Here is a 19,954-nt window from a genome sequence, read left to right on the forward strand (position 1 = left end):
ACTTTGATGTCAATACTATTGTTGCTTCTATTGCCAATCCCATTGGCCATAGCTCAACTAATACCAAAGAAGATGAAGAAGATGAATATGAAGAAGATGAAGATTGAAGAACTTAGAATATTAATAGATTTTTATTCCATTAGTTCAACAATGATACTTGAATTTGATGCTATGATTTATTTTTTATGTTTTGAATCTTTGATGTTGAACTACATGATGGTATGATCACTATGATTACAATTTTATGCTGTTTTTGTTCTTTAAATGTGTTTATGCTACTATGTTACATTCTAATTTTAACTCATGCTTCATAAATATGTGTCTCTCTCTCTCTCTCTCTCTCTCTCTCTCTCTCTCTCTCTCTCTCTCTCTCTCTCTATATATATATATATATATATATATATATATATATATATATATATATATATATATATATATATATATATATATATATATATATATATATATATATATATATATATATATATTTTACATGTTTTTGTACTAACAAACCCAAACCCCTTCCCAAAATTTTGGCAAACTGGTTTTTGAACTTCAAACTTGGAGCCGAACCCAATTCCAAAAATTTTGGGCTTGTCGCATACTCTTCAAGTCCGAGTCTACAAACTATGGCAAACACATTCAAGTTATGTGTACAAGACTTGTTTTTGCCTCCGGACCAAACCCTTGATTTGGCAAGGAGACTAACATCTAAAGTGCTATTGCAAACAACTCAAATAATCCATATCTTTGACCCATATAAACTAGGAAAAAAGTCATTAAACAAAATCACAGAAACTCCCGCACAAGTGAATGAAAATCAATGAGAAAGAAGGATGGAGGTAAATCCCTCATTGTGTTACATACTGAAGAAGACAAAGAGAGAAGCTATAAATTTCAATAGACTATATTACGAAGTAATTGGTAAAATACTTGCTTGTTATTAACAAAGACCAAGAGGTCTATATATACAAAAGAATAAAGCTAGAGAATTATTTAGAACAAAATTCTCTCCCATTGTCTAACCTAAGATTTCCCAAACTCTTTTTCAACTAAAGGTTTGAACTTCTGAAATGCATCTGATTTCTTTTTAAGAAAATACTCTCACATTTTTCTATTGAAAACATCAACAAACAATAGAAAATACCTGGAACCAAGAACAGGAGTGGCCATAGGGCCACAAATATCAACATGAACAAGCTGAAGTACCTGAGAAGCTCGCCATGAATCGCCATTGGGGAAAGGTGTGCGATGTTGCTTCCCAGCCTGACATGCATCACAAACTCCAAGCTGTTGAGTCTAAATCTTTGGCAAACCGAGGACAAGCTCTTCCTGAGAAAGTTGAGAGAGATAATGCACATTTTAAGTGCCCATACCGCTAATCCCAAAGTGTGCAAATAGAAGACCACCAAGCAGCCATAGCTAAGTCCCAAGAATCACTAGAATCAATTAGTCGGAGAAGACCATGATCCTCACAACCCATTGCAACAATAGATTGAGTCACGCTATCAACGATGGTACACTGTGTGAACTAAAGGTGACATCCAACTGTGGAGAATGTCGCAACAATTCACTGACTGAGAATAGATTTAATTCCATCCCATGAACGTAGTACACATTGAGAAAAATGTGATTCCTCCCAACAGACTGAATTTGAATGTTGCCTTTGCCGACAACAGTGTACTCTTCTCCTCCACCAAAAATAACAAAATCTAAATAAGGCAGGTAGTCAATGAACCAATCCTTGCGGCTGGGTGAAATGATGATAGGCACCTAAATCAATGTACCAGGCAGTCGACTTTACATGATCTACTAGTCTTGTAGCCATGAAGGTGTAAAAAAAAAATTTTGTCTACTTAGTGTGTCATGTCCCCTTCTCAGCACTAGTAATTTGGGTGCCAATTTAATCTATCTCCACATCTGGATAGATTAATGACATTATCTAAGAGGATGCCTACCAGTCACAATGGGAATTTAATTTAATTTACTTTAGAACTTTATTAAAATATGTCGAATTAAGTCATTTTAAAGTTATAAAGCTATTTACTTTATAAAATGGCTTTAAGTGACTACAAGACAAAAATGAAGTTTAATTCCACATTCCTTGCTCCTTGTGTTTTCCCTCACTGCGAGGCTATAAATGAGAGCTTGTACTGGGATTAACGAACACACAAGAATTTATGAAATCTACACACATTCTGATTCTGGTTGCTTTAATGTGATTGGTTTTTGGGATTGTGAGGATGAAACCCCTCAAGTCCGGTGATTCAAGGGAGTTGGACGTCACCCCAATCTTCCTACTTTCAGTATTGCATTGGTAGAGGGCATAAATCGGCAAACTGAAGTAAGTACTTGGTTTATTTATGAAGTGAATGATGGTGTTGGTCTACGAAATAGGAAAATGGGGGTCAAGTTGCTGAAAAGGTGAAGGGAATATGGCAAATAGATATAGAACTACATTTTTGAAGGGAGCATAAGCTAATGCAGACTGAAGGTAATAATATACTGGCAGAGTACAGGGAGGTGTTTTCTATCCAACATCATACGTAGGGAAATATGTCGACATTAAAACGTTTATCCACAAGGTAGCAGAAGGGTTAGCCGTAGTTGGAAGTCAATTGGAGGTACAGTCAGCGTGAGAGTAGAGTGGTCGGGCAAAGTAATAACAGTTGGGTGTTGAACGTAGGTCTGTCACTAACTACCAATAGTCAAAGTTGAGTCGGCTTCAAGCTTCCACATTCAGGCTAGCTGCATCCCCATTTTCCCTATGGCGTGGATGAGTTTGGCATCGATGGCATGTGGATGGAGTCAGGTTTCCTTAACCGACTGAGCTCGTAGTCAATGTGAGCATTCAATATCATTCTGCAAATACACGGGTCGATTTTCCATCTCTACACTATTTAACATATTGTTACGTGGGTGTCTTAAATTGTTCACTATTTTTCTAGCATTTATGTGAGTTACATTTATATTGGTCATTATAGAATCATTTTTTGTCGTCAAGTTCGTGGGCTTTGAATGAATGTGTACGAGCTAGTTTTAATGTATCAGATTTCATAACTTTATTTCGGTAAACAGTAAACTATATTTGTATGGCTAATTCAAATGTGAGAAATTGAGCTCTTATACACTCTAATCAAATACATTGAGTTGTTTGGAATTCTCTATGCACTGAATCAATAAACAACCATACAGCGGTTTTGGGTTTTGTCTCAGAAGGTCTGTGAACTATTTGACAAAATTATATCTTAGCCATAGTTCCAAAAATCGCCATGAAATCACCGAAATCGTGATAAGATTCATGGCTCCCGATTTTTTTGGAATCGGAAATCCCTGGTGGCAATTTTTTCTTTTGAATCGCCTGAATCGCCAAAATCGGCGATTCATGGCAAAAATCGCCAAAATCGCCATCGTGAATCTCTAGAAATCGGCCGCGGCAGCAAGGATAGAAAGTTCAATTTTTTTAAAAAAACACATGTTTTATTTGCTTTCTAAGTTGACTTTCCTCTTTGTTATAACCCTAAAGAGCCTTCTATTTGCTTAGTATGAGTAGAAGAGAGGAAGAGTGAGAGAGAAGAAGAGAAAAGAGAATCCATAGGTTTCCAACCGGCAAAAAGGAAGAGCACCAAAGAGATCAGAAGTCCATTTGGGGATGCCATAAATTGCATTGGGAGCATTAAGGAGTCAATATCAACACTCCTCAACTCATTTGCAAGAGGTAAGTGTTGGTTTTTTTTTTGCATGTTAGTGTAGTATACATTTTTTGTTAAATTTTTTTAGTGTTCATTTGCAAATTTTGAATGTTTTTTATTTTTACTAAATTGCAAACTAGGGTTTGTTGTTTTGTAGTTTTTGTTTATTAGTTGCAAACTTTGATTTTTTACATGAATTTTTTTATTGCAGCAGCCCTTTGCTTTCATTTTCCAATTTCCACAATGGGTAAAAAAGATTAACGCTGGAAATATAATGAAGAGTTTCCTAGGAGAACCAAATATCAAACAAAATGTATATTTTGCAAAGAAAAAATAAATTCGAGAGGTATCTATAGATTGAAATACCACATTGCTAGCATACCTGGCCATGATGTCACAGTTTGCACTCAACAAACAGCTGAGGCAAAATGCTCTTGTTTAGTGGCATTAGAAAAAATTGAACAAGACAAGTTGACTAAGAAAATGCAACTTGAAGGGTTAAGAGGTATTGGCTCCCGTGCTCCCACATCCGCAACCGCATCTACATCTGCAAGTGCATCTGCATCAGCTTCCGCATCCGTAGGTTGTGTTGGAGAGGGTTCTTCTAGGCCTCCTTTTCATCCTAGTGCTAGTGCTCATGTTAGTGTTAGTGGTAGTCGGTCTCATACTGAGACAGAGTCCAACACCAACCTATCGCGGCCTAGAGTGCGAAAAAGCAGAATGGATAGTTACTTTGTGCCCCGCACTACTCCTGGCTCCCAACCCACGCTTGAGGGCATGGGTTTGAACAAGGAGATTCATGATGTTACCAGAAAAGAGATTTGCAAATTCTGGTACTTTTGCAACATTCCATTTATTGCAGCCAGGTAATTGATTCTTTTTTCTTTGTTATCTTCAAAGTTAAAGTTAAAAGTAAAAGTAAAACTTTAATTATATCTACTTGTTTTATGATTTTAGTTTTTGACATCTAAATTTCTAATCAATATCATTATCTATTTGTGACAAGACTCCTTATTGGCAGAACATGATAGATGCAGTTACCATTTGTGGTCCGGGGTTTAAAGCCCCAACTGAGGCTGAGTTGAGTGGATACCTCCTGGAGGAAATGGTTGAGGATATGAGGCATGAGCTTGAGGACAACCGAAAGGAGTGGATCGAAAAGGGTTGCACCATCATGACTGATGGTTGGACAGATAGGAGGGGAAGAACACTCCTCAATTTTCTTGTATCCTATGGAGGTGATTAATCATTCTACTTTCCTACATACATAATTTTGAATCGTGATTGACTATTTCAAATTTTGATTTGTTGATTGCTAATAGTAATTATAATTCGTTGTTTTGTTACTTGTAGGATATACCATGTTCCTCAAATCCATTGATGCTTCTGCTCATGTAAAAAATGCCACATACTTATGTGAGGTTATTGAGGAAGTTATAGCAGAGGTGGGGGAACAACATGTGGTGCAAGTGGTGATGGATAATGCAGCAAGTTATGTTGCTGCAGGTAAACTTTTAACTTTTTAAGTTTTGAAAATAAATTTATTTGAATTTTGAACTTTTTCTAATTCCAACTTAGAATTTCTAAGTTTCCTAAGTTCTAACATGTTTGAAATTTGAATTTCTAATTATCTTAAAATTGTTGTAGGCAAACTTTTGATGGAGAGACACCCCACCATATTTTGGTCCCCTTGTGCAGCACACTGCCTTGACCTCATGTTGGAGGAAATTGGCAAACTTGAGTGGGTCAAGTCATGTGTGGAAAGGGCAAAAAACATATGCAAGTTTATTTATAATCATTCATTTGTCCTTAGCACAATGAGGAAGTACACAGGAGACAAAGAGTTAGCTCATCCAAGGATCACAAGGTTTGCCTCGAATTTCATCACCTTGCAGTCCTTGTTGACATCAAGGGATGATTTGAGGAGCATGTTTGTTGGGCGGGAGTGGATTTCATTTTCCTATGCTACGACCACTACAGGGATAGATGTGGTGGATTGCATATTTGATGATGATGGTTTTTCGAAACCTGCTAGAGAAATCCTTAAGGTAATTTTATTGCAATTTAACATTTAATATTTTACAGTTTACTATGCTAATTGTTTAATGATTTAGTTTTACCTTAAGTTATATTATTGAATTATTCTATGTTTAAGTTTTGACTCAAATTTTTGTTTTACTTTATATGTAGGCCACTGAGCCTCTTGTATCTCTCCTACGAACTGCTAATGGGGAGAAGCCCTCTATGGGCTCCATATATGAGGGCATGGATAGGGCCAAGGAGGCCATTAGAGCTCAGTATGCAGGAGTGCAGGAGAAGTATGCCCCTATTTGGGACATCATTGATAGGAGATGGCAGAATCAGCTCCACAGACCCATCCATGCAACAGCTTACTTTTTGAATTCGGCATTTCGTTTCCGTCCTGACTTCAAGGTGGATGAGGAGGTTCTCACCGGATTATATACAGTGATCCAGAGGTTGAGTACTGATGAGGATAGCAGTGCTGCAATTATTGAGCTTGATAAGTTCAATAATAAAGAAGGGCCACTTTTCTCTAGCAGGGTAGCCATAGATGCTCGGGAAACAATACAGCCAGGTAAAAATTAATGAATCTAGATTCTAAACTTAAAGTTGATTATGTAATTTTAGAGTTAACTTGTAATTTGTAATTTGTAAATGAGACTAATTATTTTTATTTTCCCTTATTTCAGATAGATGGTGGCAAATGTTTGGGGCCACAACCCCAAAACTTCAAAAAATTGCCATTCGTATTCTGAGTCAGCCAAGCAGCGCTTCTGGATGTGAGCGCAGTTGGTCCATGTTCGAGCACATCCACTCGAAGAGGAGAAACAGGTTGACAGTGCAGAGGTTGAATGATCTTGTCTTCGTTCATTACAACCTCCGTCTTAGGATCAGACAGATTTTGGGCACTGACTCCTCTCCGATCATTCTGGAGGAGATTGATCCAGAATCAGAGTGGCTCACAGAGGTTGTAGATCCAGTCTTCACTGAGGAAGACCGTGCGTGGATTGACTAGGTGGATATAGAGGCTGAGGCAGCTAGAGCACGTTCTTCAGGCATTGGTAGACGCACACGTGCACGCACAGACACAGGCCCTAGCGACATTCGTGAGCCCATCTTATATGCGGGAGATATGGCTCGACAGTCGTCTAGGACCTACATTAGACGCCTTGCTACTAGGCAGACTGGATACTCAGAGGCTGAGGCTGAGGCTGTAGCCGAGCTTGAGGATGATGATGACTATGAGCTTGAGGCTTGAGCTGGAGCCTTGTTTTTATATTTTGTTTACAGATATTGATACTGAATCATTGATAGACATATGTTTCAAACTTTCATGGATCTTCATCTTAGATTCTTACATAAATTTATGATTTGATGTCTTATGGATCATCTTACATACATTCTATGATTTAAATCATTATGATCATTTGATTTCTATTTACTTCAGCTAGCCTACAATTTACATTTTAGATAACATAGTTACGTATGTGATGGATTTTATGTTCCATGTTTATGTATGTTAAGTTTTAACTTCTATTTGATGATGTTATAGTGTGCTTAAGTTATATTCAATAAAGGGTGCATGAAATAATTTTTAAGTTGTTAAAATATTTAAATTTAAAGGGTTTTTTCAAATTTGCCGATTCATCGCCGATTCATTGCCAATTCACGATTCGATTCGGCCTTGCCGATTCCGATTCACGTTTCTTTGATCTCAGTTATTCCATTACCTGTTGATATAAGAAAAAAAAAAGGAATAGGTTTCAGAATATTACACAGTGTGCTTTGCACTCTTTGCTTTGGGCTACGAACTTGATTTCTTAGATTGGGCCGCTAAGCGTTTCCGACATTCAACCTTCATGTGACCAAACTTGTGGCAATAGTTGCATTGAATGTTCTTCCGATAGCCTTCTAAATTTGGAGCAGAGGATTTTTGCTAAGACTTGCCTTTATCCTTCTGAAAGGATTTAGCATTAACGGCTTGCTCTATGGAGGTGGAGGTGGCACTGGAACCACTATCAAACTTTTGTTTCCACTGATCTTGTTGAAGCAGAAGTGTGTAGAGATCGGTGAACTTCATATCAACACTAAAAGATGTGATGGTGAGAGTCTCGATAAAATGCTCGTAGGACTTTGATAAACTACGGAGAGTGATAACCACAATATCCTCTTCCTCCATCTTGCGACCAATGGCAAGCAACTGATCATGGATTTCGTGAATCCTATTCAGGTGAGCCTAGAGCGGCATTTGTTCATCCATGATAAAAGAAAACCAAGTGTTCTTCACGAAGAAAGTTCTGCTTTTGTCAGAAGTCTTGTGAAGATTTTTGAGATGTGCCCATATCTCGGCAGTTGTCTTTTCAGATGCAATTTGAGAGAGTTGCTCATCAACTACGGATATTTTGAGAAGCATCACCTCCTCTTGATTGTTCAGATCCCATGTATCCTAATCAATACTAGGGGTGGTTGGACACTGTAACACCCAGAACAATCTTATCGGTATTCTCATATTCAAAAATTGCTATTATCCATTGCACATTGAATTTTGAATTGCTCTCGAGCATAATATTAGTCAATGATGCCATAGCACATTTTTCAATGGAAAAGCGTGAAAATATGTGAAGGTGCGTTCTTCAAGGCAAAAAATGGAAGACCCAAAAAAATGAAGGGGTACCCAAAAGAGAGCTTGAAAAACACAGAAAGAATATGTTGTCAGTTTTTGGATCCACTGACTCAAAAATCGAGGCACCCGGGAAAATCGGACAACCCAGTTGAGCTCTCGAAAAACCCATCAAGAATCTGTATTTTGAAACTTGTTTTGAGTCCAAAAATTAGGGTTTTGAACAAAATAGCCCTGCTGCAAAAAACCACAAAAAATGGTGGAAATGTGCAAAAAAAACAGACGGCAATTGCAGAAAAATGGTTGTAAGAAGCAGATGTCACAGAAAATAATTTCAAAAAATATTGTTCTAATAATTTCAAACAAGAAATTATAATATTTTTTCGAAAAAATTCAAAGATTTGACTCTGATACCATATTAAGAAGTAATTGGTAAAATACTTGCTTGTTATTAACAAAGACTAAGAGGTCTATATATACAAAAGAATAAAGCGATGTTTCCTTAGGAAACAATCGTAAAGAATAGAAATATTCTATTATAGCTAAAAGAAAGCTAAAGAAAGCTAACAGATAACTACAACTAACTAATATTAGAAACATTGTAATATTTACAATAGATTACAAATAGATAACCATTAACTAATAATAGAAGCTTTTCTATTATCATAATAGACTGCACTTGTTATCTCTATGAATGACTATTACTAAATTTATGATAAAAATATATTTATGAAGAAACTGTATTTTTATGATTTACTATTTAAAAATGCATGCTTTAATGTTATAATAAGAAGTGGGTGTGTGTGTGTCTTTGTTTGATTTTGTTTTTTATTTTATTTTGTATACACAAACTCCGAAATATATCCAATCCCTCTAAAAAGACTTTAGTTAGATCCCGGAACCAAACCCACAAATCCAAACCAGAATTCAGACCTTAACTGGAAATTTGGATAGATAAGACATAATGCTAAATGCTATCATCATTGAAGGCATTATATTTAAGTATCACTGGTGGTCCAATTTTTTATAGCTCAGACTGTCATCATTGAGTAAAGCATACATAGAAAAGGCAATAGTCTTCTTTATGAATCCAGAAAAAGAAAATAATAGACATCAAAGTGCTATAAAAGGAACTCTATACAATTTAAAACCATAAATATATGCATAGGTTATGCTGAAAGAAAGGCATAAATCTCTTGAACTGATTTGCATTTAACAGACTTATATCTAATAATAAATCATAATATTAATTGACGCTTACCATGTGCCTATTATATGTTGATTCCAATAGCTTGTTCATGGCAAGAATTTCACGCTCTCTAAACACATCATCAACAAAACAGAAAATATTAGGCACTCTAGAAAAACATGAAACCAACCAAAAAATTCCTTATGATTGAGATACCATAAATTTAATTCAATGCCGTGTTAAAAATACAGAAAGTAGAGGCATTGCAAAGCATATTTTCACACCAAATGAAAGCCTAAATATCCATTATTGCAGAGTACTGCTTAGCCAAGCAAAAATTGAACTGATGAAGTGAAGAACATCAAGATTCTTCAAATACCATGTTTTTTAATAAACATCTGGTGCTAGCAAACAAAATTTTTAATCAAGGTACCTTTCTTCAACTTTCTGTCTTTTGCAGACAGCCTTCTCCAGTTTGTGAAGATGATGTTTGTTCTTGGATACCTACAGTCACAACAAAGCATTGGTAAGACACTTGTTTTGACATTCGCCAAGTATAATAATACATACCATACTCAAATGGAAAATATCCAATGGTACCTCTCTTGACTAAGATCATATTAAAGAAAACCAAAAATCACTTAATGTATAGGATAATGCAGATCCTATGATTTCTTGTGGATCTATCAAATATAGGCACTTTGCCATCAGTCTTTCTGAATTGGCAAGACATTTCAACTTTTAGTAAATCAAGAAATGAGAAAAATATTGATGTACTGCAAGGGATATTTTGAGAAATTACTTGTTGCTGGAGCTCATGCTTAAGCTTACAAATCTCCATTTTTATTTCCTCATCTTCCCTGTATGATATATCTGGCTGAAAATGGGAAACTGAAGAATATTACAAGAAAATTGACAAAGAAACTAAAAATCTTCAATACACAATGATAGAGAAATTATCAGAGTAAGAAAACTACCACTGCTTCTGTAAATAATCCAATGCTTTTGAGTTCCAATAAAATTCGTTGGTCCAAGTCCAACTCTTCTGATTGGATGTCATATGCATTTTCACTATCATTTTCAATCTGAGTACAATTACTACAAGGAGAATCCTCGGTTGTGCAATGAAGACAGTCATCTTGTGGTTCATCATGCGATTTTCTATTCGTTTCCTCAGAATATTCTTCAACAATTAAGGCTGAAAGAAGTCTTTGAGAAAGTGGAATCATCCTGTCAAAACATCTGAAATTACCAGGTCTCTTGATGTCCTCTTTAGCATTCAACTTGCTAGAAGGCTTCAAGGACTCATTATCATCACACACATTCCCCAAACTTCTTTGATTACACAAAATAACTGGACAAGAGTCTATTGGCAGCTTACTACGGATAAGATCCACCTGTCAAGAGAGAAACTATTTATCAAAAGTTACCAATAACAAAAATTATGGAAAAAAACCTGATAATAAAATCAATACTAACGGGCCAAGGCAAATGCAAACCATCAAAACCTCTACATTTTAGAACAACATTGAGCATAAGCCCTACATGTTTAGCAGATATAATTTAATACAGTAAATGAGCCATTTTAGAGACTCTAAAAGGTCAGTTAAACTTGTAATCTCATGTAACATATAAACTGAGATATTAAATGAATGAAAATAGTCTTGCACCTCTCCAGTTTGATTACTGCTGGAATTTATCAGAATTGTGTCTTCATTCTCTACCTCTCTGACCTGCATCTACCAACCCACATTTATCAAACACATAAGCTCAAACAAGAATCCAATTGAAGAAAATGATCTAATAATTTTCCAGAATGGAATCCTTGAATATATTTGCTGGCAGCAGTCATGCATGGTAAAACTGTTACCTGGTGCTTGAGAAAATCAAGGTCGGCTTGAGTGAGAGATGCAAAAAATGGTTCCATTTGCTTCCAAAAATGCCCTGAGCATGCAACATCTGCAACAAGTACTTCCAGGTCAATCTACCAAGTTTTGAACATAATTCTTCTATGCAGCAGAGACTATTTTCAAAAACATTGGCAAACGTATAAAACTCTATTCACCTTAATTAAAATCTTACGGAAACGAAAGGAAACTTCCTCGATATTTTCAATCAGACAAACTCTATTTCAAAAAATTAGGAATTGAAATAGAATCATCATGTCCAACTTTTATTTTTCTCAAGGAAAATTGAAATTCACCAAAATGATGAAACATAGTATACTATTAGCATTTCCAACATCAGGTCTGACTATGTATCAATATCCTGGATTATTGCTGATTTGCTGATCCTTAATCAAGTATGAATTGAAACCATACCACTTGCATTATTAGAAGCATTTACGGCTGATATGAGTTCTTCAGTATTGTCCAAATCCCCTACAAAGATCACCATCCAAATATATTAACATTATATGATAACATAGAACTGTGATTCAAAAGTTACATAGAAACACTCAATTTTTGAAGTACAACAACATCATGCCTGTAAAATCTGACAACCCATTATTCATTTGACACCTTGACCATGTAACTGGCTTTCGGTCCAATGAAGTTTTCTTGCTTGGAGGTTGGCCTGTCTTACTGAACAAACTAACATGCATATATAACAGCCAATACTTTTCAATGAATCTTGAGTATTTAATCATGGAAATATATTATGCTATAAATATAGCCTACTCACCTTGCTACTTTATTAGTATCAAGCCTTGTACTTCTTAGTGGCTTGTTTGTTACAAGATTTTCAAGTTTTCCACTTAAAGAAGCATTCATTCTAAGAGGAGTGCTATCTCTCCCACTCCTTTGCCTTCCTGACCTAAGTGCAATTTTTCTATCAGCATCTCCTTGTTTCCTCATCTTGTTCTTGCACTTGTTACTAGCTCCTGATTCCTCGCACTCAGATAAAGAAGCTAAACAAGAATTACTTTTAGTTTGTAATCTGCTCTGTTCAAAAGCACAATTATTGGAAGAGTATCTTAGAATACCTTGGCCTCTGCATTCAGCTGAATCAGATTTAGCAACAGACTCAGGATTTGAAGACCCTTCCATCAAATTTGATAGATCATCTTGATTTAAAACTGGACACGCCAATTTTTTTCTTTTTGCATGTTGATGTTTTGGTGGCTTTTGCTTAGACCACCGGATGGCAAGATTTTTCGAAGATCCTGTTGAAAATGGACACCTGCTATTGTTTAAGCCACCAGTGATCTGACATCTAATTGGAATTGAAGTTTGTTCCTGGCTATCAAATATTGGAGAGGTTTGTGAAACATTTAAAGATGATTTCACAAATGCATGAGAACCCTTTCCTTTTGTGGGGCTCGCTGCATAAATTTTGCTGCGGATATTTGACCTGAACGTAATATAAAGATATTAGATGATAATAAAAAAATTTTAAATAAATTTAGGAAGAATTTTTGGCATTGACAAGAGAAATGGTGAGGCAAATATTCATATTTCCACACCTTACCAAAATCGGATACTGTACAGAATCAGAATCCAGATCCAGCGTCAAAATTGGCAGATTCAGTAATTTAGATGATTAAGTAAAAGTCAATATTGATACTTCTAAATTCATGAGGATACAAGGATAATTCTTTCTGTTAAGTTATTAACAATGACTGTAAAAACCTGTGTTTTTATACCCATTTCAATGTAATTTAGCGTTATGCAAAAAAAATGTATCCGACTTTCTAGCAATTATTTGAAATGCAACCTCACTATGAATTCTTATTTAACAAATATCATCTCAAAATCAATATCAGATTCATATCATTTACACAATCTTTGGAATTGGTGTGGTAGAAATTCCTCCACAAAGCAAAGATGAATGTATTTGTTGATACAAGTTATGCAGAAAACAAATAAGTTAGATAACAACCAAATTTGATTACCAGATTGTAAGCACTATAAAACCACTTGTTTTCACCGTGCGACCAAAGTAGGTATAATACAGTAAGTATTGCTTTGTTTTTCTGATCAAACTCTTTAAGAACTGTACCATTCCAAAAACTTAGAACTCATTTCCATGTCCATACTCAAAACATCATTTACTTGACCTCCTATCAATGACATGAACAAAAAGTGCCAATAGTGAAACTTGAAAATTGTTGACCAATCTATGTTAGAATTTTAGCAACAACACTAGTCATGGATTGATGCACTAATGACTTCTTCACTTATCTAAAATTCGCTTTCCACTTCATTAATATTCACCTTCAACTCTTTAATTTGCAAAAATTATGCCATAGCATATAATTTCCCTAAAGTTTCCATGCCATTCAATAGTAGTTTTCATTCCCCTACCATTTGCTAGCAATTGCACATACATACTTTTTATCCAACAAGATAATTGTCTCCCTTCTTTTACCAGTGAAATAAATAATTTCCAGGATACTTTTCTTTGCTGTTTCTTAATTTCTAAAATACAAAGCTTTTTTGAAAACTTTTACATTCTATATGAAATAATCAATAAACTCTTCTAATGTGACTAGATGCAGCAAGCACCCATAGTAAATATGTATATTATCATACATGCATGACCAAAGTTTTGCAGTACCTGAAGAATTCAAAATAAACAATAATAATCTACTAATATAATATTCAGAAAATTAATAAGAGTGCTAAAAAACATTAAACTAGATTACCTAGGAAACTCTGAATGTACTAACTTGAATAAATAATTATTAAAATAACTTTTGTACTTCAGAGGCAGTTCAACTAATAGCCTCAAACTTCTCAGCACAAGATCTTTAGATACCATAGAAAATCTTCTTTTCTTATCTTTCGCAACAACACACTACTATGTTAAACCTCTGAGAACATCAATATTTATAATGTTATGTTATATTGACCCATTAACATTGAATGTAAACATTTTGGAACAAATAAATAACCATCTTGAATAAAAGAGATCAAAATTAGTCAATCACAAGTCATACCTACAGGCATGGCTTTCACATTGTCTCATGTGGCTCTCAGTGCTGAGCATTTGCTGCATACCCAGTTTATAATCTATATCTGCATCCAGCATTCTATTTCCTACTGTCTTGACAGAAACATCTGATTTCATTCCACAACATCTTCCTGTCATTTTTGCCTTTCCCCAACTTTCACATCCAGCTGGTAACATTTGATCCTTTTGCTTTAACTGGCGTGCAGCCTTCCAGAGCTGAATATACCTTTTTCCCTATCTGTCATTGCAGACAGTCTAGGCATATTGTTAGAGTGACCATTCATAATGTATCGAGCAACAGATCAGATTATGCATATTGTGTTTACTAAAGTCCTTCCATCCATAGCATCATGGACCAGATCAAAATACTATTAAGATTTAAGAACAATGCTGATCTAGAAAAGTTCGTTGATATAATGTGAGATTCAAATATAGCAAACTAGTAAGCACTTCAAATAACTTCTGCTTTCACACAAAAAAAAAGAGGAACAAATTATAAACCCTAGAGATTTTATCTAAACATTTATCTGTCTTTCTCTTTTTGCAACTCACAAGCAGAAGTGCTTGCAAAATACGAACTTCTAGAAAAGAAAAACATCTACAGCATGAAGAAAAGAACGAAGCAGAAAATTTGAAATTTGAAAACCAAGTCAATCAAAACAGTTGTTTACTGAATTTTCTCATCCTTCTTACCAATCAACAAATAAAGTAAAACTAGCAGAAGATGAATGAGGAAAAAGCAATAAAAATTGAAAATGCAATAAAACAGAAAATGCAAGGATAAAAAATTATACTTCTGGAGAAACATTTCTGATACAAACCCGCATATTCATCATGGAGGTGTGAACTTTTTTATTTGGAACAGGTGCCAATTGTTCTATTTGAGATCTCTTTCTCAGCTTCATTGGTCTATAATATATATCTAATTTGTATATAGCTTCACTCAAAAAAATTATCAGCTCTCTGCACCACAAAAGCTTCACATTGACTACTATAAACAAAATGCAGACCAATCAAATTGACATTCAAACCATAATCAACATTCTGCATAGCATCCCAGACTGAAAAAAATCTTACTTGCCAGATTTTGGATCCGAATTTGGGCTTGGATCCTTGAGGATCTGAGCTGGATCCTTGATTCTGCCAATGGATCCTTCAGGATCCACGGCAGATCCTAACAGATCCATAGGCAGAATCCTCAAGGATCTAAGCCATGGCCTGAGGATCCATAGGCAGAATCAAGGATCCAAGCCACAAGTTGAGGATCCCCAAGGATCATACTTCCATTTTGTAATTCAATAATTATCAAGTATACTAGATTCATAGATCCATTCTAGAATCATAGATTCATACTACAAAATGGTTTAGTTTCATAATTATTTATATTTCTCTTATTTCAAAGTGTGTGTGTGTGTGTGTGTGTGTGTGTGTGTGTGTGTGTATGTTCCAAGACTCTACGAGTCAAAGGCAGAGGTGGCCTTTCTAAGGCAAATGTCCCCTAGACTCGGACTCGGCTGAGTCCTAGCAGAGTCCATGTGGACTCGTTGAGTCCCGAGCCTAGGACTGTCCCGAAAAAAGAAAAAAAGTTTCGAATTTGTGAGCTAATAGATATAGAGATTTCTGGAAGGTGTTTTTTTTCCAATGTATATTAATTCTGAAAATGATGTTGTGGTATGTTACGAATTTATCAAGGATTGAATCTTAAACAATTCCTTGACCAATCTTAGATTATGGAGACAACAAGATATAATGTTCTCATTTCAGTCTTTTGGGTGTGTAAAAAATTATGTAGAAAGAATGCCAACTGTCTAACAATATGCCTTATGCAGTTTGAATGCTTGAACTTGATTTTGACAAGCTTATTCTTAGGAAATTGTCCTTTCCCAATTTGCCCTTGTGTATAGGACTTGACACCTTTGGAGTGGGATTATCATGGTACTAGTGCAATAGTACCTAGTCAAGCAAGTAATGATGTTTTTCAAAACTACTCTGGAACTATATCCTTGCATTACAAAAGTCAATGTTCTCCTACAGATTTTAGGAGAATAGTTATAAACCAATATAGTCAGCTCCCAGTCTGAAAATATGAACAATATCTGTCATATTATAGGAAATTTAATATTTAAATCTTCAAATGTCATTAACTAGGTTATAGAAAATTACACAACTGAATACATAGACATACTTGAGAGCCCTGTTGGTGTCTACAACGCAAACATAAGTTGTAGCAAACATATTTCTCAATATTTGAGTCTTCCATGACTTATCTTAGGTGTATTCTTCAGAGGGCATAGGCTACTATGAACCTTAGTCTTCTACACTCTAGTTGATATTTTGATATATGTTTTGAACTTTTGATTCCATGGATTTCATTTATTGTAGACATTTGACAGTGACACTATGTTTAACTTTATATTATATTATTCAGTTTTTTTCCTTCAGAAATTCGCTTTTATACTTATGTGATCTATGCAAAATTGTGTATGAGTGTTAAGTAGCTTCTATTTATCTCAATTATTGTGTATTTGATGTTAATTGACTAAATGATGCATGAAAAAATCTTTAAATCCTTAAAAATCTTTGAATTTCACCAGTTTTTCGATTTTTCCAGTCCTTGCCAAGTACGGTCGCCGAGTCCAAGTTCAAGCCCAATTTTGACTTCCCGAGTTAGAGGCGAGTCTGAGTCCCATAGCACTGATATATATATACACATACTTATATTGTTACATCCCAATTTTTGACTCAATTTTAAAATGTTCATATAGCTATTGAGACTTCATGTGAAGTAAATTGACAAGTAAAAATAGTTATGTTCATGTTAAATGGTAAGATGGTTAATGTCTATAATTTCGTATTAAGATAACATGTTAGTTAATCGTTATGATGTTATTATATTGTTATCTTGAAATATTGGGAAGTTGGTTATTCATCATGGGATGTGAAATAGTGCATAGCCGTTATGATGGTCTATAAATAATGACTTGTTATGGTAATTGTGATTATATTAAGGAATATGATATAATTGTGGAGAATTTCCTTTCTTTGTAGGAGCACATCGAAGGGGGGGAAGCATTGCCAGAAAGGAATTGGGCATGGGGGACACCATCATCACTTGGCAAATAGGTACGAGTTGTAAAACCCCTATGGCTAAGGAAAAAGTGGCTAGACGAGCAAGAGAGTAAATTGGATGACCATAAGCTAATCAGTTGAACTATATGTATACCACTTAATAATAAAAGAAATCACTACGCATAAATTGAACTATAAACAAGTTGGTACCTTTATAATTGTGTTATTTGGTTGGAGCCTCCTAGAGTTTAAAGCATGTCCTAACATATCGAGACCATGATATCTAAATATCTATACATGTACATACATAGATGTATATATACATAAACAAATTATATATATAAGGACATATACACATACTTGATATTTGGCATATACATAAAAAATATATTGTTGCGGTTTACACATCTACACGTATATACATATATAGGTATCTTAGATACCATGATGTTATATATTAAGACAATATTATTGTTTCTTTCATCCTTGGCCAAAGTCTTATTTTATTTTTGCCTTGAGTGGCCACCTTGCTAATTGATTCTTTGGACTTTGTCATTTTGGTGACCTTTTATATATTTAAATATTTGCCACATGTTCGATGGCTCTTTGATTTCTTTATAACTCCTTCACCACCACCTTTCTTCTTCTTCTTTATTGGAGCATGAGACAATTTATGAATTTTGATGAGTCTATTACCTTTGGGCGGAAGAGAGGATTTTGATGAGGCAATTTATTGGAGCTCTATTGATGGCAAGCATCTCAATCGTATTTTATTCAGTGATATAAGTTTCCCATAGTCGTATAAGCTTTGTATCTATTCCCAACTTCAATCTTTTAGCAAGATCGCAGTTTGATACCAAAGTTGTTTGACCGCAGCTACCATTCCCCTATTTATTTGAACAAGAAACATTGTTAACTAGAAGTGAATTCATTGTCTGCAAGGGTCGTGAATCTCCACAGTTGGGTGTTTATTGTTTGCAAGTGCAAGGAATCCTCTTGCACAGCCAAGAGGTGGTGATTATGTTCAGGTCATGCATTCTTTTCCATTTGATATAAGAAGTTTACATTCTTAAATAGAAAGAGAGGAAATCTCTAAAGAAAGAAGCATCTTTTGTTTTCTTCATGAAGACTGTACATTAGCTTAAGCATACAAAATCATTCAATTAGCATCAAAATATTGATTTCATATTAGAACACTGATCCATATCAGAATATTAGTTTTATATCAGAATATTGAATCGATATTAGAATCTTGATCCCATTATTTGAATACTGATTTGTAAGTGTCATATATGGTAGTGTACTAGGTGGTAATGTACTGGATGGCAGCATACTAGATGGCAATGTACTAGTTACTAGCAAAGACTACTACGAAGGTAACCAGCCATAGAAACCAGCATACCATGAAGATAACAACATAAGATTAGCAAAATATAACTTTATTGATTGACTCCAAAGTCTACATTACCAGAAGTATATTGCTCCTACCATATCCCCCATCCTTACCTCCTCCCAACTATATAGTGCTTCAGGTTGGTTGTGCAAACCAATTGACACAACTATTCATTACATAACAACTTCATTACTAATTTCTTCATTTACTACTGCCTACATTTACGGCCCCCCCCACCACCCCAAAAATAACACTAGTTGTCCCCAACTACTGTTTGTTGAGTTCTAGATCATTCTCTGTGGCCCTTTGCTTAGTGTGTGCACCCTTCAACAGCCGCATGGCAGCCATCAAATCCTTCTCCATCGTGCCTAGCTTTGTCTCCTTCTCACCTCTAACAGCTTGTTCCTCTATGAGTTTGATCTGTAGTTTATTTGTTCTCCCAAGAGTGCCCATTCCCTGACTTCCTGAGCATTCTCCTAGATTTTCTTTTCTAACTCCATGAAAGGTGGCCGAAAATATTTCTTCCATTTGTGCGAGAATCCCTAGGATCCCTCTTTGTCCGACCTGAACTACCTTTGGTGTCTTTCACAGCTTCCAGTGGTGGCCATCTCTCTGCAACCAACTACTGGAGCTCTAAATGACGTCCCTCCTGCATGAAGGTGAGGAGTGCCTTAGCTACTCTAGCTGTCCATCTATCAAATTCTTCTACTCTGTCCATGATACAACGCGTAGTACCTGTGATGGCCTCTAGTTTGAGTAAGAATCTCCTCATAGGCTCACCAAAGCTTGGAACCCCACTCTCTCCTATCTGTGGTCTGAAAGTTGCATTCCCTTCTGTGTATGCCTCATGAATTTTTCCTGGCATAGCGTGAGTTTCAATCTCGGTATCTCCTACTTTGGTTGTTCCTCCTGCCATCTCTAGGGGTTGGAGGTCCTCCATACTGACCGAGTACTTGGCTAACAAGCTCTCTGTCTCAGCATCCATTTCTATCTGTGTCTCCACTACTAGGCTA

The 19,954-nt window shown here is 35.5% G+C and overlaps 3 protein-coding genes across 3 annotated transcripts; 2 read left to right on the forward strand and 1 right to left on the reverse strand.

Annotated features, from left to right (window-relative positions):
* The first annotated feature begins 4,515 nt into the window (after positions 1-4,515).
* Positions 4,516-5,739, forward strand: LOC149533122 (uncharacterized). The gene is made up of 4 exons (XM_089805808.1): positions 4,516-4,930; positions 5,046-5,198; positions 5,340-5,683; positions 5,728-5,739. The coding sequence occupies exons 1-4, from the start codon at positions 4,717-4,719 to the stop codon at positions 5,737-5,739; spliced, it is 723 nt and encodes a 240-aa protein (XP_089661934.1). The 5' UTR covers positions 4,516-4,716.
* Positions 5,740-5,908: 169 nt separating this feature from the next.
* On the forward strand, positions 5,909-7,094 carry LOC149533123 (uncharacterized). Its single transcript, XM_089805253.1, has 2 exons — positions 5,909-6,288; positions 6,404-7,094. Exons 1-2 carry the CDS (start codon positions 5,937-5,939, stop codon positions 6,727-6,729), a joined length of 678 nt encoding a protein of 225 aa, XP_089661379.1. The 5' UTR covers positions 5,909-5,936; the 3' UTR covers positions 6,730-7,094.
* Positions 7,095-9,218: 2,124 nt separating this feature from the next.
* On the reverse strand, positions 9,219-19,469 carry LOC149533124 (uncharacterized). Its single transcript, XM_089805809.1, has 17 exons — positions 19,213-19,469; positions 15,557-15,697; positions 15,301-15,442; positions 14,470-14,695; positions 13,419-13,519; positions 13,111-13,155; positions 12,990-13,006; positions 12,209-12,877; positions 12,011-12,117; positions 11,845-11,904; positions 11,394-11,482; positions 11,194-11,262; positions 10,501-10,920; positions 10,326-10,400; positions 9,957-10,027; positions 9,596-9,692; positions 9,219-9,272 (listed from the first exon to the last, which is right to left on the reverse strand). Exons 1-17 carry the CDS (start codon positions 19,467-19,469, stop codon positions 9,219-9,221), a joined length of 2,640 nt encoding a protein of 879 aa, XP_089661935.1.
* Between the last annotated feature and the right edge of the window lie 485 nt (positions 19,470-19,954).

The sequence above is a fragment of the Cupressus sempervirens genome, chromosome 10, assembly GCF_028749045.1.
Source record: "Cupressus sempervirens isolate cs-2001-9-10 chromosome 10, ASM2874904v1, whole genome shotgun sequence".
NCBI classification, from domain to species: domain Eukaryota; kingdom Viridiplantae; phylum Streptophyta; class Pinopsida; order Cupressales; family Cupressaceae; genus Cupressus; species Cupressus sempervirens.